The sequence below is a fragment of the Dermacentor andersoni genome, chromosome 4 (genome assembly GCF_023375885.2).
Source record: "Dermacentor andersoni chromosome 4, qqDerAnde1_hic_scaffold, whole genome shotgun sequence".
NCBI lineage: Eukaryota > Metazoa > Arthropoda > Arachnida > Ixodida > Ixodidae > Dermacentor > Dermacentor andersoni.
The window spans coordinates 86,949,120-86,973,991 of NC_092817.1; the positions used below are offsets into that span (position 1 = coordinate 86,949,120).

A 24,872-nucleotide genomic window follows, 5' to 3' on the forward strand; every position below is an offset into this window, starting at 1 on the left:
CCCTCTCCGACGTTTGCCCGCTGGCTGCTCCTCAAATGAGCAGCCAAAACCAGTGGTCTGCCACGGCCCCCTGTGGGGATTACAATGCTGCAGCCACGAATTTCGCTCACTCGTCTCCCTTTGGAGTGCATTCGGTTGTGCCCAGTGGCGCAACCTTCGAGCGCGCACCTGCTTTGTCGACGCTGGCTGCAAGCGGCTTAAGCAATTCACGTATAGCTGCCTCAAGTGGCGGCTGTGAACGACAGCAGGCGCACCCCGCTAGGAGCCCGTTTTGCTCTGGGGCTGGCGGCGCCGCGGCCGGTATCCCTGTGGAAACCGCGCCGCTAATCGAGCTGGACGACTGTTCACCCTTGCTCGGCCACGCCGCTAACGCGCCAACGGTTCCCTTTGGAGCAGGCGCACAGACGCTGTTGCAAAACGCCGCCGCAATGATTCAGTCACTCTCGGGGGCAGTTAAGGCGCTTTCGGCTGTACCGAAATGCGCGCACCCCGCTGTACGGTTGGCAGTCCCGACTTACAGCGGATACGGTGACCTGCTCAGTGCCAGGGATTATTGTGACTCCCTGGTACGCTACCAGATGGCAAATCGTTTGGAGGATCAGGAGGTGCTGGAACGCGTCGTTCCCGTAGCACTTACTGACACGGCGGCTAGGTGGTACCGGCTTTCCGGATACCGTGCAACAACCCTCGAGGAGTTCCGCGTGGCATTCCTGCGCGAATTCCTACCCGCTGACTACCAGAGTAGGATGCGGCGAGAGCTTGAGCTACGTACACAAGCTCCTGACGAGTCGCTTCAGGAGTACGTACGCGCGATGCAAGACCTTTTCTTTGTCGCCGAGCCCAAAGCTTCGAACGAGGAACGCGTCGAGCGGGTGATCAGGCAGGCACATCCGACCTTTTCGGCGTACCTGCGCGGCGGCCGCTTCCGAGATTTAGAAGAATTGGCCGCCGAGGCAAAGCGCATTCAAGGCGACATTCTCGCCGCGCGAGCCTATCGCCCACCGCCGCCCGCCAGCGAGGCCCTTGAGCCACGCTGCGCGTGGGGAGGGCCTGTGCCCCTCCCCCAACGGCAACAACCCGGCCAAGCTGCCTTTGCGGCTACAAGCGGGTGTGCATGAGAGCTGAGCGCGCGCGCTCTAGATCCCTACACGTACGGGAGGCGGGCAGCCTGTGCTGCACCACCGCCCGAAATGCATGCGCAGGGACGCCCTTCGACCCAACGCATCGCAGATGCGGACGCTCGTGACAACAGGCCCTTTGGTCATGCAGCGAGTCGACCCCGGCAGGGAGCTGAGGCCGCTCCGCCTCGGGAAAGGTACCGCGGCGGAGTGCGCTGTTTTCGCTGCCAACAACGAGGGCATATAGCAAGGGACTGCACCGCGCCCAGGCCTCCTGCGAGGTCGGGAAACGGGAGCGCGGGTCGCTCGTGAAGGCACGGGTGACCGAAACCTTGTTTGTCCCCTCGGCGTACCGAGCAGGTTGTGTTGCTGGGGCGCACGCGCCCTTTATTCCGGTGACCATTGTCGGCCGCGAATTTCCTGCGCTGTTGGACACGGGCGCAAGCGCTTCGTTGTTCGGCGAACAGGTGTTATCCCACTTGCAGAAGCACTCAGTGCGCTTGCGGGACTGCTGAACGACATTCAATCTTGCGAAAGGCGTGGCCCATTCGGCGGGCGCCGCAAGGCTGACTGTCAGGTGGGGAGAGCGAATGAGACGCACGCGTTTCGTTCATCTCCCCGGGCTCAGTGTTCCGGTGATTCTCGGAAGGGACTTTCTCCTTAAAACCGGAATCGTTGTGGACATTGCGAATGGCGGCTATCGCGACGGACCGTTTACGTTGCTAAAGCCGTTCATCAGCCCGCCGGCGTCCGATCTTGCCTGTGCAGATGGGGCGTCGGAAACGTGCCGCGCGCCGAGTTCGGGGGCAAGCCCTCGAGCTGTGCGCTCGCCTGCTAATACTACCCTTTGGGAAGGAGAGGCACGGCACGAACCGCGTCGCGCGCAGAATTCGGGGGCAGGCCCCTGCGCTATGCGCTTGTCGACTCAAAGTCCCCATAGGGATCGAGCGACACGGCACGAAGAGGCACCGCATCCTCTGGCCGCCTGTGCGGTTCATTTGGATGATACACAGAAGGCTCGCTTGTCGGCACTGTTATGCCAGCACGAAGAGCTCTTCACCGATCAACCTGGCTGTACCGATTTGGCGAGCCACGCGATCGAAACTGGAGACGCGCTTCCTTTGAAGTGTAACCCCCGGCCCGTCAGCCTAGCCAAGAGGCAGGTGATCGATGGCTTGCTGGACGAGATGCTATCGGCCGACATTATCCGCCGCTCGTACAGCGCCTGGGCGTCTCCAATTGTGTTGGTGCCTAAGAAAGATGGCAGTCATCGCCTGTGCGTAGACTACCGCCGTCTGAACGGAGTGACTCGTAAGGATGCCTATCCGCTCCCCACGATTAACTCCATCGTAGGAACCCTGGGCAGTGCGAGGTACTTTACTACGCTGGATGCCTCCAAAGGTTACCTACAGGTCCGGATGGATCAACGTGACCGGTGCAAGACCGCGTTCACGTCCCACAGAGGGTTATTTGAGTTTACTCGTATGCCCTTTGGTCTATGCAACGGTCCTGCGACCTTTCAGAGACTCATGGACCGCGTCCTCGGGGAAGCAAAGTGGTCATACTGCATGTGCTACCTCGACGACATCGTGATTTATTCACGAACCTTCGAAGTACACTTGGCCCATGCTGCCGATGTGCTCGAGAGGGTGCGGGCCGCCGGGATGACTTTGAATCCTGCGAAAGCCCAACTAGCGCAAACCCGAGTTCGGTTACTGGGGTTTACGCTGGGCGGAGGCTCCATTGAGCCGGACCGGGAGAAACTTCGGGCAATCCTCGATTTCCCCGTGCCCAAGGACGTACGTGGCCTTCGCCGCTTTTTGGGAATGGCCAACTTTTACCGGTCATTCATTCCGTCCTGTGCCCGAGTGCAGGCACCCTTGAGCAAGCTCTTGGGTAAGTCGGCCGCGTGGCAGTGGGGACCTGAGCAGCAGCAGGCCTTTCGCCAACTGTCTAGCGCCATTGCGGAGACAGCGCAGCTCAGACTCCCCGACCTGACCAGACCGTTCGTTGTCCAGACCGATGCGAGCGATCTGGGTTTAGGAGCAGTCCTCCTACAGGAATACGATGGTGTGTTGCAGCCGTTGGCCTTTGCCAGCCGCTCCTTGATTCCGGCAGAGAGGAATTATTCCGTGACCGAGAAGGAGTGCGTCGCTATCGTGTTTGCACTACGTAAGTTCGATGTTTACCTTGATGGGACGAAATTCGTAGTGCAGACGGATCACAGTGCGCTCAGTTGGCTGATGCGGCTCCGTGAGCCTGCGGGCCGGCTGGCGCGCTGGGCTCTCCTGATACAGCATTATGACTTTTCAGTGCAGTATCGAAAGGGGAGCACGAACGTGGTAGCTGACGCGCTATCCCGTGCCCCATTGTCCACCAAGAGCATTCCTCCAGGTGTTACAGCCACTACCGGTGCCTTTGCGCCAGCAAGCGTCGGGGGCGAAACGAGCGCAGAGAGAGGCGAGTCCGCAAGCGGGCAAACCTGTCATTCCGCTCTCCAGGCAAGCAGCGCGCCGCAAAACGAGCGAGCGGGGGAGCTTCTCGAAAGCGAACCCACGACGCCGTTGGCTGCAGTCCTGAGTGGGGGCGAGACCGGACTCCCCTTTGGGAGAATTGGAATCGCATTCAGCAGGCAAGAGCTACTGAAGGCCCAGCAAATTGATCCGTTTTGTCGCGGAGTGAGCGACGGTCTCAGGGAGACGGAGCGCCGAGACGCTGCTGGTAGTGCGGCGGGCGCAGGGGGACCGGAACCAGCGTGTGTCGCTGGGTCCCCCGCGGATTCATATTTGCTGGATCACGATGGGCTCCTGCTGAAATACATAGCCACCGATGACGAGGCTGTGGACCCGTTTAAGGTGGTTATCCCCAAGAGTCTGAGAAGCGCACTGTTGCGATCATCTCATGACGAACCCTTGGCCGGTCATTTGAGTGGCTCCAAAGTTTTTGCGAAACTAAGCCAAACTGTGACCTGGCCTGGCATACAGCGTGACATTTTCCGCTATTGCCGTTCCTGCCATGTCTGTCAAACGGTGAAATCAAGGGGTGGCAAGCCGCCCGGGTTGATGAAACCAATTGACAGTGAGCGTCCGTGGCAAGTGGCCACCTGCGATCTTATGGGGCCTTTCCCCAGGAGTAAGCAGGGGTTCACACACCTGATGGTAGTCGTCGATCATTTTTCGAAGTGGGTGGAGTTGTTCCCGCTTCGAAAAGTGACCGCGCGAGCGGTGCTGGAGAGGCTACAGGAAGTTTTTTGTCGGTTCGGCTTTCCGAAAAGACTAATTACGGACAACGCGTCCTATTTCACTGCTCGGGTGTTTGGTGCTACGTGCCGTTCCCTGGGAATTAATCACTGTACCACGTCGCCCTACCATCCCCAGTCCAATTTGACGGAGAGGGTCAATAGAACCCTCAAACCAATGTTGGCGGCCTTTGCCGTGAGTCAAAAGGATTGGGCAGACCACTTGAGTGAGCTCGCGTTCGCAATCCGAACCGCCGAGAATCGCTCGACTGGTTTCTCTCCCGCTTTCCTCAATTTTGGAAGGGAGCTGGCAAATCCGGTGACCAGTGTCATTCAATGTCAGCTCGGGGATGAGGAGGCGCCGGCAGACTGTTCTGCGTACGCTTCAACACTTCGGGACAGGCTTTGTCGGGCTCTCTGTAGAGCAAGGCAGAGTTTGACTTCGGCCAGGGCCCAGCAGAAGGCTCAGTACGACCGGAAGCATCGCCATCTTTCATTTAAGGTAGGTGATTTAGTCCTGAAGCGCAACCACGCTCTTAGCGACGCGAGCAAGGGGTTCTCAGCCTCGCTCGCTCCTAAGTGGCTTGGTCCGTACCGAGTAGAGAAAGTTTGGTCTCCGCTGGCGTACTTGCTGAAGGATTCCCCTTCGGGAAAACTCAGCCGTGCCCATATCGCCGACCTGAAAGCCTTTGCGTCGCGGTCCGACGAGCTCGCGCCGGTGCCCAGTGGCACCACGCGCAAGCAACAGGGCACACCCGGCGCGAAGGACCGCATTCGGACCACGCACCGGTACAATCTGAGGAAACGGTCACCTGTGTGATATCGCGCCTGACGGCGGACTCTTTCCGCCACCGAAGGCCCTCAGTAATATTGCTTAGCCTCAGTGGGTTAGCTTCTTTGCGGCCAGTGCACGAAAAGAAGCTGGCCCCAGCCCAGCTTTCTGCTAATGTTGTTAGCAGTGTGTTGTAGCAGTGTGCATTTTTCTTTTAATTTTTATTTGGTGAGCATGCTGAGTGTAATTATTGTGTTAATGTTGTAAGTGTACAGTGGTATAGTTTTTTTTTGTTATTTGTACATAGACTTTGACCATTCTTGTTTTCTTCTGTGTTTTTTTTCTCTCTTCTCGTTTTCGTTTTTTTTCCTTTTTCTTTTGCCAAGAAGGGGGTCATGTCGTGTCGTGTGTAATTGGCGTGTCGTGCAGCGCGGGGGTGACAATGGTCACGTTGCCTCGTTGGTGCGGGGGAGAGGGAAGCTTCGACCCTGGATCGGCGCGGCGCGTTGTGAACAACGGGCGGCATGGCGGACGTTGAGGAGTGATGCGCGGTACCACGAGGAGAGTGTGCGCGTGCGTGTGTGTGTGCGTGCGTGCGTGCGTGGAGGCCGTTGCTCGTTGCCGCACCAACTCCATCGGATCGCCGCGGATACCGATGGTGGACGGGACCCTATGACATCACGCCAGGAGCTCGGCTCTCTGCAGTCGCCGACGCCGTGCGAACGCCCTGCAACCGCCGCTGTGGCTGCTCATCCATCCGGCATACGGCGGCGTGGCCAGCTGACCTGGCAGTGTCCTGCCCCGTCCACCTGGAGTTCGGGACCACCACCACCACGAAAGCGGCACTCATCGGGCTCGCCGGCAACTTCGACGGAACAACGGTGAGCCCGTTCCTGCGTTAACGTGGCCTGCCATCAAGCCTACGCTCGCAGCTCCCGCGACTTCGGCCACCGCCCTAGCCACAGAACTATACGCGCCGCGTTCTCTTCGCACCCCTGGACATTGCCCCGCGCTAGCAGCAGACTCTTTTGTTAATATTTCTTCCCCCCTTCGCGGCGTCATTTTCTTGTATTTTAGAGTGTATGATCTTTTATTATTTTTCCGTTATCCTTGTATGTTGTTCTTTTGTATGAATAGTGCTTGCTGGGCTGAGGTAGCAATTAGCTAGTGCATGAAAGGCTCAGTTGTCTTTGGTGCATTAGCCCCTACCAGCTTCTTCGCCAGACTGGTAGGGGGGCAATTAAGGAGAGGAGGATGTGGGGATTTGGGGAATTCGACGCGCCATTGCGCGGGCGCATTTCACCCATGTCTGCAATCCTTTTTGCCACGTCGTCCTTGCTCCGAACCAGTTTTGGCGGTGGCGCTCCACTTGCGGCTGGTTCGCGGTGAGGGCGGAGCTAGTGACGTCACGGAGCGGCCCCTGGTGGCTACTGCCGTGACGGTAGCGACTCTCTTGCTCCTTGGGACAGCGCCCGGTACGTACATGCTTCCTCTCGTCCGCCGACACCTTTGTGACTAGGACTGAGCTCACGCACGGTGCCTTTGCCCGTGCGGGGAGCGCGTACCTCGTGTTGTTCCTATCCCGACGCTAAGCCGACGAACGGGTGCCTAGTGCTCGCGCGAGGTCGTACCACGCCGAGCCGCACTCATCGGAGGCCCAAGCCGAAGGAGATTGCCCGAGCTCTCGCGAGTTGGCCCATCGGTTATCGCGAGAGCAAGTAGCACAGCCGCCGGGACTTTTCCTAGCGGCGCGTCCCAGCTTGAGCCTGTGCTCTCGCAGCGACGTGCTACAGGCGCCCCTAACTGTATTTTCGCCCTTGGTGCGGGACCCCTTTGGTTCCCCGCCGTCCCGGGACTGGGCGTTTGTGCAGTGTTGGGTGCCGTTGGAGACAATAAACGGTTTCCGTCAATTTAGGGCAATACTGTGTTCTTGCGTGCGTCGCTCGGTAGCCCCTCGTGGCCTGAGCTCGCGCGCAGCGGTGCTAGAGGCTGACGGCTGACGCGGCCCTGTGGCTCGCTAAGCTCGAACCCGCGGTGGTCGGTACTCCTGTGAGACCCTAAGACCCCACAAGGTCTAAGCTTTCTTCTTTTTTTATGATTTCGGCGCCACCTGCTACCGGTTGAGACGTGGTTCAACAAAAAAAAACGGTGGGGCTTATACCTGTCGAGTACCTGTTCCGTGCCCGCTTCTGTGCAGGAAACTATGATGTGAACTGTCACAACAGTTCAAGTTTTGGGAGGCATGTCGTAGTGAGACATTTTCACCCGTGGTCTTTCAATGTTTATGAAGTGTACCTCGAAGCCTATTGCTAGGTTTCACCGCAAATCACCAAGCTATTTACCCAGTAAACTTAGAAAAAAAAAATCAGCAAGTCGCTTTAAGCGAAAACCACGTTGGTTCGGATCTTTATCTGCATGTTCAGCGAAGCGCAGCTGTCTCGACTGCTGATCAAAACAACATATTCTGTTCTTGTTGTGGTCTGCATATTCGTGAGAGCACTGGATGAACATGGTCTTCCAATGAGAGCACTGACAACCTTTTATCAGGAGAACTTCTCTCTGCAAAGCGCAGTGTAGAACACGGTAGCACGTTGCAATCATGGCTTCCACTATGTGATAGCGCCAGAGCCAATTAATAAGACGCGTCCCTCAACAGAACTTCTGGTTGAAGCAAACATAGTGCATTCTTTTGAGTGACATAGCCACACGTCAGTTGGAGGGCACGAACATATTCCGGCTACAGTAGTCGTCTGGCTGAGAAATCTGGGAAGAATCTCGTCGCCTTCTCAAAACACAGCATGGACAAGTCGGCGAAGTACAGCCATTTGTATAAGAAGGAATAGGAGAAGAACACCTCTTTCAGAGGTACATTTTATCAGCATCTTCGTTTTTAATAGCGTCTGGAACTGCGTAGTGTCGGAATGAAGTAAATTTCTTTCTTCATTCTAAAATTTTCCGAATTCGTCCTGCAGTCGAAGGACATTATTGCAGCTGAAAAACATTGGTCACTCGATTGTGACCACCCGAAGCTGATCCGCGAGCTTGTAGTTGGCCATAGTTTGCCTAAGTGTTGTGGAAAAGTACCTCGGGTAAATTGAGGCGTGAACTAACGTTAGCTCGGAACGTGGCTCAGTAAGTACCAATGACGTTATGAGTGTACTGGAAAAAAAATCCTTCGGTTGAGTGTAACAATAAGTAGTGTCCAAATCCACGTTTAAGTGCCAGCTCTCGTTGGAATTGTTTACGCAGATCTTGATGCCTGTGTGGTGCTGGTTGTATTCGGCGGAAGTAATTTAGTAGCCGCAAATAAGCGGTGGCATTTGGTCACCGTCTATAAGACACGTGACAAGCATCATCAAACACTTTGGCTATGTGTTTGGCTACTTTTCGTTCACGACAAATTAGGGTCTGGCTATTTTGGGCTACTGAGACCATTTGGCTTTTGTCTGTTTGGGCCATTTGGCAACCCTCTTTATCGCCGCGGAAGATGCTCACAGGCCGACAGCGAATTAAGTCACCTTAACGAGTTGGCTACATGGGACCTTGCCTCCATTGACTTCTCGTTCCCGCGCTCGGTGGACCACTACCTGGTTATCCCTAACGCAGCGGGTGCGCGTACTCGATCGCTCTAGCGGCAAGTATTTGCCCGTGAGTGCCGTAACTGTCGTACTGTGATGTATCCGGCGTGAATAAACGAGCCTTTGTTGGCGATCTGACTCTGGCGCCTTCTCTGTGCCGTGTCGGAGAGCTGACGAATCCTGCCGTAGCGCCTTCGTGCGTTGCAGAGTGGAGGAGCGTCGTGCCTTTTTCTGACCGTCGCTCGTAAGGTGAGCTTAGTGTTAACCCATCTCCATGAGGTGTAAGCTTTACAAGTGCATTTAAATGCAATACTCAGATGACACATGTTAGAATTCGTTCAGGACGCTCTGTTTCTCGCGAAAAAATCTAGCTGTAGCAGGATTCTATGTGAAACTAACGGCATATAAATCTTTAGCATGGCCGATTCTTGAGAATGATAGCATGGTGGCGGAGGAACCCTAACTATAGTGGGACCCGTACGAGAAAGAAATCGCGCAGAAACTAAAATGTAAACAAAATACAGCGTCGCGATTTATATACAGTAAACATTCTCAACACGAGAGTTTAGGTATTCTTAGAAACCAAGCAGTAGTGCCTACCCTCGCTCGTCGTCGTGAAGTTTTTTCTATGGTATATCGGTTACCTTATTAATATGAATTAACGAGATAACGTGCAGCCACCCCATCGACACCCCCACAGAACCTAACGTAATAAACTCATCAGGAAGTATCTCACACAATGCGACACTTCCAAGCGTTAATTTCTTTAGTTGGCCAGAGAAATCTGGAATGCGTTGCCAAAGGCAATGATTTAATTAGTTTGCCTGGATGGCCTTCTCGCAGAATTGGAGCCATGGTTATGTTGGGCATTACAGCATTTGAGCGCGTAGTTCACAGCACATTGTGTTGGATGAATGATTGGGCAAGGTCGCACGTGTAACTATATGTTACTTTACGATCTTAGATATGATCACTGAAAGGTGCTCAAGGGGGGTGTTTTATTAAACCTTGAAACCACACCACTGTCCTACGACTGATATTGTAATTGTTGTGAGCATCTTTTGTAATTCCTTCTTGATTCACGGAATTAAAGCAAGTTTCTCGTTATGCTGAGTGTCAGTGTTGTTGTATGTCAGTTTCCTGTATTTAGGTTCTTTTTTTTTCTTTTTTCCTGTCATTCCCATGCTCATGTGCATTTTCACAACTCACAACTTTTTTGGACCTGTGCAAAGGCTCACGGCATTGGCGAATAATTGTTAAGTAAAACCTCTATATGTACGTTGTACAGGTACCGATACCTTAACGGGATTGGTCCTAATAATCCTTCTCTGCATTTAAAATAATGCATTCTTTGCGAACCCTCTAACACTTGTTCGACCGGGGCTGCTGGCTGGCTTGGTGCTGCAGCTGCCTTGCTGCATAGCTCGGCCGCACGACAGCACTATATACCATCTTCGCTTACGGATATATAGGCTGCTCGTTTCGTTTTCTAACCAATTAAAGGTAAAACAAATGATATCTAAATATCCTAATTGCCACAGAAACATCCTCTAAAGAACAACTTTTTATTAAAACAATTCTTTCCGTCTTTTTTATGCCTACTTTCTTTACCATTCATCATCATCATCATCATAAGCCTGTTTATGTCTACTGCAGGACGAAGGCCTCTCCCTGCGATCTCCAATTACCCGTGTTTTGCACCAAGAGATTCCAACTAGCGCCCGCGAATTTGCTAATTTCATCGCTTCACCTAGTCTTCTGTCGTCCTCGATTGCGTTTCCCTTCTCTTGGTACCCATTCTGTAACCCTGATGGTCCAAGGGTTATCTAACGTGCGCGGTACATGACCTGCCCAGCTCCATTTTTTTCTCTTGATGTCAATTAGAATATCGTCTACACGCGTTTGCTCTCTGATTTGCTCTCTGAGTTAGGCACAAAATGGCGAAGTATCGCAGTTTCGCGGGAATGCCAGACAATTTGCGGGATGATAATTGCATTCTGTGTACACATAGACAGCGTCTCCCTGGAGCACAGAAGCGAATCCTTTCGTGTGAAAAAAATGCCAGCCCGGCTTCCGGCTTGTGCGAGGCAGCAGTACTGCTCTCCAAAAGGCGGCCAAAAAGCTAATTCTCTTTATGTATGGATAATTCCGGTCATAAATATGGCACCTGAAATTTTATCGATGTGGCTGTTACATTCATGTCTCGCGGCAAAGGTTACCTTGCTCTGCAATTTTCGTTATCTCAGCTTTAGTAATCTACTTCCGGCTGTCGCAAACCATCATGCGCGCATCCTGGATGCTCGTCGATAGCTGGGATTTCGCCAACATACAATGATTAACGTTTCATCAATGCGACGCAACCAACGTGGAACCACTGTGGGAAGCATGGAGCGTGTTTATGAATTTTTCGCCGCATTTCAGAATAGAATGCTGCGGCACGCACGTAGAGGGCACGATATGCTGTTTCTTCGACGTAACGTGCGAAACGCCGTAACAAGCGTCACACGAGAGGTTGCATGGATGGGGATGCGAAGATGGTGATAACTATATTGGAATCCATATCACTGCAAGAAGTTCGCATGACAGAGGAAAAAGGCACATCTGAGGCTAAGCCACATTACAGCAGGGATCATTTCTTAGATGTTCCCTGCCGCCTTACCTAATGACACACAATCACATTACGAGACGCTTAGTTAAAAAAGATACAATGATCCGAAAGCGCCACTGCTCCACCACAATGTTTTGTACATCATGTTTTGATTCTGGATTTCCATTGTTGCTATCAAGAATTACGAGGAAGCTTTAGCTTGGGGCCAACTGAAATTCCCCTAGGATAAAACACACGCACAACACAGAAATTTCCTCTTGAGAGCCGCTGGCCTGATTAGAATAGCAGCCGCTGAATTTTGGATAAATTCTTAAATTCTAGCAACTGTAGAAAGCCGAATTTTTGTTGAATTCCCCAAATCTTTTACACAAATGCAAAAATTTTCGAGAATTTGAAGTAAAAGATTGAAGCACTCAGTTTACAAATCCGTAAAATTAGACGAAAACCAAACATCAGTTTCGTAAACGCGTCTGTTAGAACACATCAACCAAACAAATTTGATTGATGTCTTTTTACGTACATTTGTTGCAATGTTAACACGGGTTACGCAAATGTCCTACTCACGAACTAGTCGTTTATTTGATACGTCAATTTTATAGGCGTGAATTGTCATGATAGCTGAAATTTACAGAATTGGATACTCTTCTTTATTTCGAAATTGCAGGTTGACAATTCCATTAGTTCCCGAATAGCTTATTCAAGTGTTGAAAGATTCAATATTATTAAAATAAAAAATACGAATAAAATTAAGATCAGCTTCCTGGTAGAGATTAATATATATTTTATTAATGCAACAGGGCTCAAAAAAATCAACCCTGTAGATGCTAAGACAATTGGATTCTCCGCTACCATGTAAACATACAGGACGTCCCGAGCTACAGCTTCATCTTAAAAGTGTGTCCGTGTCTTTTCGTATATACATGAGAGACCTCCCTGCAAACCCAGTACGTTTGAACCAACAAAGCATCGCTTGGTCACAGCTATCCCTACAGCACCGATAACGTTGGCCTTAGTAATTTATTGGCGACTGTTTCCTAGCACTCAATTTAGTTAAGAACTCAAGGGAACGCATATAAGAAAATATAACTTACGCAGGCTGAACAGCATGATCAAGGGAATTTGGTCCCCCCGGCCCTGTCTGAAAAAAAAGAGAAATAGTTGTGTCAAGATAGAAAAGCAAAACATTTTCCTCCTTTTCAAGGTCTTGTGGATTGCATGCACTTATTAGGCGTAAATAGAAGGTCCAGTGTCGACTGTCACTCTCCCGAGGTCACCGTGTGACCCTGACTGCCCGACAAGACGAAAACGGGGCTTTAAGATATCTCCTAAAAAATAAACTTCTTTTTATTTGAACGTTACGTGTTTTTATTATTGTCAATTAGTAGCAGTAATGCGATGGTTAGTTCTGCCTCTGCTGAAAATTTATAGATTTCTTACGTTACATACAGCCGGTAATATCGCCACGGACCAGCACTATTGATGGGAAAGAGGCCAAGCGGTTCTGCGATTGACGGTGGCAGTTCTTAAGCTGACACGAGCTGTCACTTTCTAGTCACTCATTGATATCCTTTCGTCTATTTTATGTATACTGCCTCTCGTTTGCATGTTTCCGCGTAACTTCTTGGCGGAAGTAGCATTCCTTGTGCTCTTCACGTAAGTGCTCAGTGGACCCTACCTTTCCATTGCTCCGGAGGTGGCGTTGTAGGTATTGTGGCTGTTCGTGGTAGTAGTCTCACTGCCCACTACTATTTTCAGGAAACTCGCCACCGACATCTTGGTGACCTGCAAAAGAGCATCAGTATCACCAAGAGGTGGATTTGTCATGTTCCGAAATGCTACGCTTAACTAAAAGCGCCACACCTCAAGTCTACTTCAGAACATACGAAGATTACCTCGCTAGTTATGAAACTGAATCAGAAGCTATACAACTGTTTAGTGACCGTGACTGTTGCGGCACTCTGCATACAAATGCTTTACGCCATTGCATGCGGATGTAATTCGAGCCTTACGCCAAACATAAAGAATTTGAGGGCGCTTAAGCTTTGCCTTCAAGAGTGGACGCACATAGCATTCAAACATCCCCGACCGCTTGTCCCGCTTGCCGGCAACTGCAGCTTATGTAACCGGATTGTTTACAGGGAAAGGTTGGCGGCGAACGCTATGCACGAAGGCGAGCTTTCTGGTAGAAACACGGCCTCTTGCGTGGCCAATCTTCTGTTATTGTGTCGCATTTTTAATACCTCAATCTGAGGAGATTTACCATAATAGACATGCGTTGTCAGTGTTCTGTTTCATGATATTTGTTTGTTGGCTACTATTCTGAAAATTGCGATGTATACCATTGTAAAGAATGTAACCCAAGGTATGAGCAAATTCAGTGACAGAAGAAAAACGTTAGTGCCGTATTCAATACATACGACAATCTTTGAATACATTGTAACATTTGTCGGACGATCCTACCGCTGTTACCAGTTGTAGAAGCTGTCGGACGATCTCGCCGCTGCCAACATTTGTAAGCGTCGAAGGTCGTAGAGATGAACTTGATAGCAACTAGACGTACAGGGCGTATTTACAGTATTTACATTTCAAACAAGTGATACATTTACACAGTCTAGCGTGACTCCCAAATGGAACCCGCAAGACGAAGCACACAGCAAACGATCACAAAGCTCAAGAGTACATTGACGAGCACAGACGAGCACGAACACGAGCAATCGAGCACTCTTTAGCAGCCGACAACGGCCGCTTATAAAGACTTCGTGTCCCTAGATCCCTAGGTGAGGCAAAACGTTCGTCCAGGCATTGTAAACAAGCCGCCTCTCTGCGGAACATTTTACACACACACGTACGCACAAACACGTTTACACAAACGTACGCCAAACGCGTTTGGCGTTTGGCAGGCATTCTCAGATCATGAACAGCAGGTTGCCATTATCCCTCAAGAGAGAAGTGTATAATAGCTGTGTCTTACCAGTACTCACCTACGGGGCAGAAAGCTGGAGGCTTACGAAAACGGTTCTACTCAAATTGAGGATGACGCAACGAGCTATGGAAAGAAGAATGATAGGTGTAACGTTAAGGGATAAGAAAAGAGCAGATTGGGTGACGGAACAAACGCGAGTTAATGATATCTTAGTTGAAATCAAGAAAAAGAAATGGTCATGGGCAGGACATGTAATGAGGAGGGAAGATAACCGATGGTCATTAAGGGTTACGGACTGGATCCCAAGGGAAGGGAAGCGTAGCAGGGGGCGGTAGAAAGTTAGGTGGGCGGATGAGATTAAGAAGTTTGCAGGGACGGCATGGCCACAATTAGTACATGACCGGGGTTGTTGGAGAAATATGGGAGAGGCCTTTGCCCTGCAGTGGGCGTAACCAGGATGATGATGATGATGATGATGATGATGTACGCACTATCACTGCCGAGTCGCAGCGTCAAATGTCAACGCAGTCGACGCGGTGTCCATTGTCTCGCGTCCCCGTAGCCAGGTGGTGACGCCGGGGCCCAGCCGGCGCCTCTTACTTCCAGAGCTGACCTCGCACAGTGACCTCCGCCGCTGCCCATTGTCTGGCGTGTTCAAAGGCCCGTGAAAAGGCACCGCAAGGCATCTCCGAACGAGGCGCCCGGTGAATTGACGCCGCCGTAGCCCGCAGTTCTCTGAGGTAAGTTCATGGTTGGTTAGCGCTGTCGTTACTGGTTCCTACAAAACGAGTCACCGCGGTGGCTGTTGAAGGCTTCCATGGTATCTTCGGTGAAGCTCGCCACGCTCGCAGCTGCAGCTGGCTGCGAAAACTTGCATGTTGCCACCTCGGCAGGCCATTCCTAACATACGCCAATAGAGATGGTGCATTGCTATTTCAAGGATTACATTCGTATAACTTTCCCAAATTGTGCCAGAATAAACAAAAAATGCTGATCCTTCCAAAACTCAGACGGTCTTGGTCGTAAACAACAAGTTCCATTCAAATTGGTCATCATCATAATCACCAGCCTTGTTACGACCACTGCAGGGCAAAGGCCTCTCTCTTACTTCTCCAACAACCCCGGTCATGTACTAATTGTGGCCATGCCGTCCCTGCAAACTTCTTAATCTCATCCGCCACCTTACATGTCCTGCCCATGCCCATTTCTTTTTCTTGATTTCAACTAAGATGTCATTAACTCGCGTTTGTTCCCTCACCCAATCTGCTCTTTTCTTATTCCTTAACGTTACACCTATCATTCTTCTTTCCATAGCTCGTTCCGTCGTCCTAAATTTGAGTAGAACCCTTTTCGTAAGCCTCCAGGTTTCTGCCCCGTAGGTGAGTACTGGTAAGACACAGCTATTATACACTTTTCTCTTGAGGGATAATGGCAACCTGCTGTTCATGGTTTGAGAAAGCCTGCCAAACGCATCCCAGCCCATTCTTATCCTTCTGATCATTTCCATCTCATGATCCGGATTTGCCGTCACTACCTGCCCTAAGTAGAGGTATTCCCTTACCACTTCCAGTGCCTCGCTACCTATTGTAAATTGCTGTTCTCTCCCGAGACTGTTAAACATTACTTTTATTCTGCAGATTAATTTTTAGACCCACTCTTCTGCTTTGTCACTCCAGGTCAGTGAGCATGCATTGCAATTGGTCTCCTGAGTTACTAAGCAAGGCAATATCATCAGCGAATCGCAAGTTACTAAGGTATTCTGCATGAACTTTTATCCCCAATTCTTCCTAATCCAGGTCTCTCAATACCTCCTGTAAACAGGCTGTGAATAGCATTAGAGATCGCATCTCCCTGCCTGACGCCTTTCTTTATTGGGATTTTGTTGCTTTCTTTATGAAGGACTACGATGGCTGTGAAGCCGCTATAGATATCTTTCATTATTCTTACATATGGCTCGTCTACACCCTGATTCCGCAATGCCTCCATGACTGCTGAGGTTTCGACAGAATCAAATGCTTTCTCGTAATCAATGAAAGCTATATATAAGGGTTGGTTATATTCCGCACATTTCTCTATCACTTGATTGATAGTGTTAATATTGTCAATGGTTGAGTAGCCTTTACGGTATCCGGCTTGGTCCTTTGCTTGACAGAAATCTAAGGTGTTCCTGATTCTATTTGCGATTACCTTAGTGAATAGTTTGTAGGCTACGGACAGTAAGTTGATCGGTCTATAATTTTTCAAGTCGTTGGCGTCCCCTTACTTATGGATTAGGATTATGTTAGCGTTATTCCAAGATTACGGTACGCTCGAGGTCATGAGGCATTGCGTATACAGGGTGGCCAGTTTCTCTAGAACAATCTGGCCACCATCCTTCAACAAATCTGCTGTTACCTGATCCTCCGCAGCTGCCTTCCCCCTATGCATATCTCCCAAGGCTTTCTTTACTTCTTCCGGCGTTACCTGTGGGATTTCGAATACCTCTAGACTATTTTCTCTTCCATTATCGTCGTGGGTGCCACTGGTGCTGTATAAATCTCTATAGAACACCTCAGCCACTTGAACTATCTCATCCATATTAGTAATGATATTGCCGGCTTTGTCTCTTATCGCATACATGTGATTCTTGCCAATTCCTAGTTTCTTCTTGACTGTTTTAGGCTTCCTCCGTTCCTGAGAGCATGTTCAATTCTATCCATAATATACTTCCTTATGTCAGCTGTCTTACGCTTGTTGATTAACTTCGAAAGTTCTGCCAGTTCTATTCTAGCTGTAGGGTTAGAGGCTTTCATGCATTGGCGTTTCTTGATCAGATCTTTCGTCTCCTGCTATAGTTTACTAGTATCCTGCCTAACGGAGTTACCACCGAATTCCAATGCACACTCCTTAATGATGCCCACAACATTGTCGTTCATTGCTTCAACACTAAGGTCATCTTCCTGAGTTAAAGCGGAATGCCTATTCTGTAGCTTGATCTGGAATTCCTCTATTTTCCCTCTTACCGCTAACTCATTGATCGGCTTCTTATGTACCAACCAGTTTCTTCCTTTCCCTCCTCAGGTCTTGGCTTATTCGAGTTCTTACCATCCTGTGGTCACTGCAGCCCACCTTCCCGAGCACGTCCACATCTTGTATGATGCGATGGTTAGCGCACAATATGAAGTCTATTTCATTTCTAGTCTCGCCGTTCGCGCTCCTCCACGTCCACTTTCGGCTGTCCCGCTTGCGGAAGAAGGTATTCATTATCCGCATATTATTCTGTTCCGCAAAGTCTACTAATAACTCTCCCCTGCTATTCCTAGTGACTATGCCATATTCCCCCACTGCCTTGTCTCCAGCCTGCTTCTTGCCTACCTTAGCATTGAAGTCGCCCATTAGTATGGTGTACTTGGTTTTCATTCTATCTAACGCCGATTCCACGTCTTTATAGAAGCTTTCGACTTCCTGGTCATCATGACTGGATGTAGGGGTGTAGACCTGTACAACCTTCATTTTGTACCTCTTATTAAGTTTCACAACAAGACCTGCCACCCTCTCGTTAATGCTACAGAATTCCTGTATGTTACAAGCTATATTCTTATTAATCAGGAATCCGACTCCTTGTTCTCTTCTCTCCTCTAAGCCCCGGTAGCACAGGACGTGCCCGCTTTTTAGCACTGCATATGCAGCGCATATGCTGCATATGCGCTGCTAGACTCGCCTCACTAGATAACGTTCTAGCGTTAAACGCTGCCAGGTTCATATTCCAGTGGCGGCCTGTAATGGTGGTTGAGTTGGAACACTTCTGGGCGTTTTACACGCATCCAGAGAAAGGAACCAGTCCAGCTTGGAATGGACCACTGATTCCTCAAACTGCAATCAAATAGAGCGCTACGGCAGCCTGTCAAATCACGGAGCATCTTGAAATGCTACTAATGTCGAGCAACGGACAGCTCAGGACCACGTGACGCTGCTTGCTCCAAATGGCCACGGCAAGGCCTTTCTTGGTTACTGCTACCTGGCTTCCTTCCTTGCGTCGAGAGCCGTCTGAGCAAATTGTTTAGTAAAATTAATTACAACCTTCATGCGTCATAGCGAAGTGTGCTAAGAACATAATTGTTGAAGCACAGTTCAGTTAGTGCAGAATTTTCAATAATAAGATAGCGCAGTACAAAGGACGGAAAACCAGGCGAAACAACAAAAGAGCTTATTCGCGACTAATCATAAACGGGGGAACTACTACCTTTCTAAAAAGTCAAGCACGCGTGCACCAACCTTTTTTGTACATATCTTCTTTTCAGGCACATGCTCACTTCTCCGCATATGCTAGAATGATTGACGAAATTTGGCAGTTTTGCACAAAGGCGAATCATCGACAGAAATAGAAAAGTTTAGCGTTGCGCTTGAACTCCTAGAAGTCGTTGGCACCATGCAGTACGCAGGCCACCTCTTGCTGCGCGAAAGGAACTGCACGCTGTTAAGAACGGCCTGCTGAGGTGCGAGTTTTGCCAGCCAGGTGCAAGAGCGGCGTCGACTTTTCCTGGAAAGCCACCATCACCATCTAGCCAAACGGCGTCACTAAGTCTACTGTGTGCGGAGCACAATACGCCGCGTCCTCGACTCTCCGTCGCCGGATTGCGGAGATGAGTTCGACGAACCAGGCTTTGTGACTGAACACGCCACCGCCGATCCGGTCTGCCGTGAGCAAGGGAGTTCCCGAGGGAACGTATTTCGAGGCCCCGTCCCACGTACCGTTCCTGACGTAAGCCCCGAATTCTGCGAAGATCGTCTGACCTCAGTGGGATCCGTGAAACCGGTGCGGAAGTGTGTGTGCCCTGCCGCTCAAAGACGGCTCGTCTACGATCATTGGTCTAACGGTTCTCTCACCTAGGGATCGAGGGAGGACCGAGTGTTTAAAAACCGGTGTTGTGCGGCTGCTGAGTGTACGTTTCTCTCGCAGTCATGCTAGACTGATGAACTACAATTGTCTTATGTAGATATTGTAAATAAACCCATATTCCTCGTTCTCGATGAGAAGCGGTCCTTCCCTCCAACAACGTCCTCAGCGTGGATAAGTTGGACCACAGCATGGGCCAGCTACCATCTAATTCATGCCCGATTCCAATTTTGACAACTGGTTACGAACAGTGAGATTGACCTCCCATTCCCGACAACGCTGGCAGCAACCAGATGCTTCACAACCCTCACCACGTTCGCGTGATTAAGAGCGCCGGCAGTGGCGTTGGAGGACGTCGCTTCCCAATGAAGTGTGGTACGAGACTTACAGGAAAACCACCGCAGTAGTATGTCTCACGGGGGAAGAATATTTAGAAGAATATTTAGGAGAATTCCCGTCACCGTTGGCAAGCGCGGGTGACCCGATAAACCCTCGTATTCAGAAATGCACCTTAACCCCCTATGTAATACGCTCCTGCGAGAGGGCCTTTCGGGGTATTCTGAATAAATAAAGAAATTAATTAACTTGAAGCCCAAGTTTGACTTCATTTAAAGGGACAATAAAGGCAAATATTTCAATTTTTATTTATTTACAATACTGCTACTCTCATTTGAGAGCGTGGCAGTTGGGCGATGCAGTATACATGTATACCAGTACGCATCAGGGAGAACAGCTAATTAAAAATAGGAAAATAAAAATAAAACAATTGCCCAAGGATGGAAATATTAGAAGGAAGCTGAGTATAGGAACAAGAACGCATTTTTCAAATGACACTTAATTTACATGATAATAGCAGTGAAGTACCTGTAATTAACCAGTTATACATGAAATAGGAGCATACTGAAAGATACTTAGCACGTCAAGAAGTATTGAAGTTGTGTGATGAGATTAGCTTAACGCATATACACTATGAGAGTGAGAAGAAATTAATTGAAAAATATCTAGGCAAGCAATTAGCAGGAAAATGGTAGTCACAACAATCATCTTAGGACTAGAAGTAGTACAGTAATGGAAATTTATTTTCGGAACAGAGCGTACCATACGTCCATATAACGACAACCAACAAAAAAGGACAAAGAAAAATGGGACATCGAAAGAAACACAATGCAAAATTTGTGACGATGATGCGATGATAAATGATTTTATTTACGCACTACAGCTTCCACTTGTGAGGTAAATTCGGACAATGATTCAATGGCGGTTATAGCAGGATCAAGTCGGTTCCATTCAGCTACTGTAAGGGCGAAGAATGAATACTTAAACGTGTCGTTGTTGCATATGTATTCTGTTAAAGTCTTGAAGCTGAACATTTCGACAGAATTGCCTGTCTCGTTGGGAAATTGATTAGGACTTCAGACTGACTCCAACGAAATAACTGAATTTTATTAGCCCGACGTTTCGGAGCCCATTCGGCTCCTTCTTCAGGGGGTTGTACTTCGGGGGGTGGCGGTGCGCCGCTTTTAAAGAGTCTTTTTTGAAGAAAGGAGGGGAGAGCACGGTTGGTGGGGAGACACTTCACCGACGGAAATGTGGGGGGAAACAAAAGGAAAGGGGGGGCGTTGTTGACGGCTTCCATGGTGCTGGGATGACCGGTGCTGGGCGGAGTGTTCGCGAGGGTGCCCTTGACGGGAGGCCGGGGGAGGGTGGGGGAGAGGTTACAGGGTCGCGCCGACGTTTTTGTGTTGGTGAAACAACCGGGAGTCTACCTAGCTGTGCGTCCTTTTCTTCTTTTCGTCATGTCGCCAAGGCCATGGACATACACCGAGGGTAGGTTGCCCTTCACGCGGTTTATGTTATTCCCCGTATTCTGAATGTGCCATGACTCCAGTAGTAGTCTCTTTCGCCAGTTCGTTTCTGTTTGAAGGATTTCAGTTTCCTGGAAAGCAATTTTGTGGTCGGCGTCTTCAGAGTGTTCAGCGACCGCACTGCGAATACGGTTGAATGTTCTGACGTCGTTCTCGTGTTGTCTAATCCTTTCTGTCTCGTGTTGTCTAATCCGAAGTACAACCCCCTGGAGAAGGAGCCGAATGGGCTCCGAAACGTCGGGCTAATAAAATTCAGTTATTTGGTTGGAGTCAGTCTCAAGTCCTAATTCTGTTAAAGTGTACACATGTTTGTTACGTGTTTTTAGAGCGTCATAAAATGAAATGTACCTGGACACATCTATGTTATAGTTATTCTTTAGAAGCTGCAACAAGAACTTCAGGCGAGCGTGTTTTGCTCTGGTAGATAGCGTTTGCAATCCAGACTGCGTTAGAAGATTAGTCGGTGAGTCAGCGCATTTATATTTGTTGTGAATGAACCGTATAGCCTTTCTTTGTACTGCCTCTAATTTTGTTAGGTTATTCGTTGTATGAGGAAACCAGACTGTGTTTGCATATTCTAGAACTCGGCTAACGAACGTTGTGCAGGCCAGTAGCCTCGTTGACGTCGTATAGAGCGCAAGGCTTCGTTTGAGGAAGAATGATTTGCGTAATGCTCCTGCGGTGATATTCGAAATATGTTTATCGCACCTGAGGTCTAAGGGTAATGCAACTCCCAGGTAGTTATGTTGTTCAACTTTAGTTAGTGGTGGGCCGTTAATCTCATATGTGAAGTTAGATAGTCTTGTTTTCCTTGTTATGGTCATGGCCACAGACTTTTTTACGTTGACACCTGCCAATTAGAGCTCCAAATAGCTAGAGTGTTGAGGGATGTACTAAATGCGATGTGGTTGCTATAATTAGTGATTTCGCTTTAAATGACACAATCGTCGGCGAACGGTTTTATATTATAACCAATGTTAGCTGTGATATCGTTAATACAGATTAGGAAGAGTAACGGCCCAAGAACTTAGCATTGGTGAACTCCGGAAGTAACGGCAACAGTGTTACAGTGTTAGCATTATTTCATAGAATACAAATTGGGAACGATTGGCTAGAAATTCTTTTATCCAGATTGAAAGGAGCCCTTTCCCACAACACTTTCAACTTTAGTAATTAAATTCTTATGGCATACACAATCAAATGCCTTAGATAGATCAAGTAAAATCCTGTCATTCTGGCCGCGGTTCTTGACATTAAATGGAAGATCGTGGACCAGTTCTGTTAGTTGGGCTACTGCTGATAAACCACTGCGAAAGTAATGTTGGTAGAGAGACAAGAAGTCAATGCTCTCCAGAAAAACGGTTATGTGCTTTAAGATTATGTGCTACTTACAGGATGTACTAGTTAATGAAATGGGTCTAAAATTTGAAATTTCTGTTGTGTCACCTGATTTATGTATATGTATTATCTTTGCAATTTTCCACTCGTTCGGTAGTTGTGAAGTCGTGAGTGATTTACGAAAAATAATGTCGAGGTATCTACTGCACTATTCCGCATACCTTTTCAAAAGGTCGTAAGGTAGGTTGTCAGGACCGCTGCCTTTTTTAGGGTAAATATTAAGCAGAAGATTAGGTATTCCAACGTCCGTAATGTCTAATTTGTCAATGCTTACACCCTGTCTGGTTAGAATGGGGGAATAATGTTATTGTCTTTAGTAAATACTGACTGAAAATGTTATATGCGATGGCTTTCGCAGTTTCTTCCTCTGGGCGTAAGTGGCACGCTTCTCTATCATTGGTGCGAAAGTGCCTTCAGAACCTTTCGGGATGATTAGTAAGAAAGCTCGGTAACGTAAAACTAAAATAATATTATTTCGCACGTTTGGCTGCAAGCTTGAATTTCGCGATGGCATTGGGCAGTTTCATCAAGTAAAGTAAAGTCATAGATTAATGCAAATCTAGTAAATCAGGTGATACAGAAGTGCTCGAGAATCTCTAAGGCGTCAATATTATCGCGAAGAGAGCCTGAATAATCGATACATTTAGGTAAATGCAGGACATCATTAGAAACCCCCCGGGATATTCAAGTACTTGCCTGATGAGGAAACCACTTCTCAGTTAAATTCTGTCACTAGTACTAAACCACTCATTGCTACTTGTAAAATGCTGCTTGTCCAGTTCTATTTGATTTTAGAAAAAAAAGAAGGTCATTGAAATTACCCTTGACAACGACGCGGGTGGTAGAAAGGTTTCGTTTTCGCTCAACTCAGGGCCGCCCAGGCTTTCGCGTTTCAGTAGTTTCGTTATCGCGTAGTGCTGCGCTGGTTTTGCTGGCTCGTGAAAGTCGCACAAACTGCAAGTAGCAGAGCAGAAACGAAGGTTGCTCAGATATTCTGCCGTCCTCGACCGTGCTTCCCTTCTCTTGGCGCCGACGCTGTAACCCTAATCGTCCACCGGTTATCTAACCAACGCATTACATGACCCGCCCAGTTCCGTTTTTTTCTCCTAATGCCAACTAGAATACCGGCTATCCCCGTTTGTTCTCTGATCCACCATCGCTCTCTTCCTGTCTCTTAACGTTACGCCTAACATTTATCGTCCCTTAGCTCTTTGCAGCAACCCTTAACTTGCTTCTGAGCGTCCTTGTAAATCTCCAAGTTTCTGCCTCCGTATGTTAGCACTGGTAGAAAGCATTGATTGTACGCCTTTCTTTTCAGTGAAAATGTTAATCTTCCAGTCAGGAACTGACAATGTCTGCCGTATGCGATCCATCTTATTTTTATTCTTCTGTAAGTTTCCTTCTCATGATTAGTGTCCCCTTTGAGTAACCGACCTAGATAAACGCACTCCTTCAGAGACTCTGCAGGCTGACAGGCGATCCTGAATTCTTGTTCTCTTGCCCGGCTATTGTTCATTATCTTTGTTTTCTGCATGTTAATCTTCAACCCCACTTTTACACTATGTGTTAGGGTCCTCAATCGTTTATTGTAACCCATCCCTAGTGTTGCTGAACAGGATAATGTCATCTGCAATACGAAGGTTGCTGAGATATTCGCCGTTGATCCTCACTCCCAAATGCTTCCCTCCCAAATGACTCACTCAATCAACCAATGGCCCTTGCAACTACCACACTGCTTTGACATACATGTCATGCTACACTTGTGCAGATGTGCAGAAGTGTAGCATGACATGTAGCACAATGTACCACACTAAAGGCCACAAGAATAAAGCAACCTTATTTATTTGCTTGAGAGAACAAGAGGTTGTTTTCATGACCCTGTGTATGATGAGTAGTAGTCTGAATGCAGTGGAAAGACCCTTTATTTCCCTTGAAGTACCAAAGTACCAGTTTTTTTCGACAATATTAAGAGCCAAAGGAAACAGGACAAGTGAGACACACACAAACAGTGACTTGGATCTCGGGGTTTATACTGCTCAGAGCTGGTGTACGGCTAATGACTGACCTCCTTGCCTGTGTTCTTGCGCCTCATGTGTTACTGTTCAGCCCAAACAAAGCCTGTCCCAAGCACGTCTCAACCCAGTCAGTTTACCCAGCTTCAAGATCCAGTAAGCACGACTCCGCCAGTCGTCGTTCGAAGTGTGTTCACAGCTAGTGTGCGGCTAATTGGTGACCTTCTTGCCTGTGTTGCGCCTTATGTGTTCTGTTCTGCCCCAACAGAGTCGGCGCCAAGCAAATCTTGGTCCTCATCACATGAGCTGCCATCTACACCTGCAGGCCAGCTGCCGTGGTTGCTCAGTGGCCATGGTGTTGGGCTTCAGAGCACGAGATCGCGGGATTGAATCCCGGCGACGGTGGCCACATTTCGATGGGGGCGAAATGCGAAAACACCCGTGTGCTTAGATTTAGGTGCACGTTAAAGAACCCCACCTGGTC

At 48.9% G+C, this 24,872-nt stretch overlaps 1 protein-coding gene across 1 annotated transcript; it reads left to right on the top strand.

Annotated features, from left to right (window-relative positions):
• Positions 1-428: 428 nt before the first annotated feature.
• LOC126536804 (uncharacterized) lies at positions 429-1,118 on the top strand. Its single transcript, XM_050183806.3, has one exon. The coding sequence runs from the start codon at positions 429-431 to the stop codon at positions 1,116-1,118; it is 690 nt and encodes a 229-aa protein (XP_050039763.3).
• Positions 1,119-24,872: the final 23,754 nt, after the last annotated feature.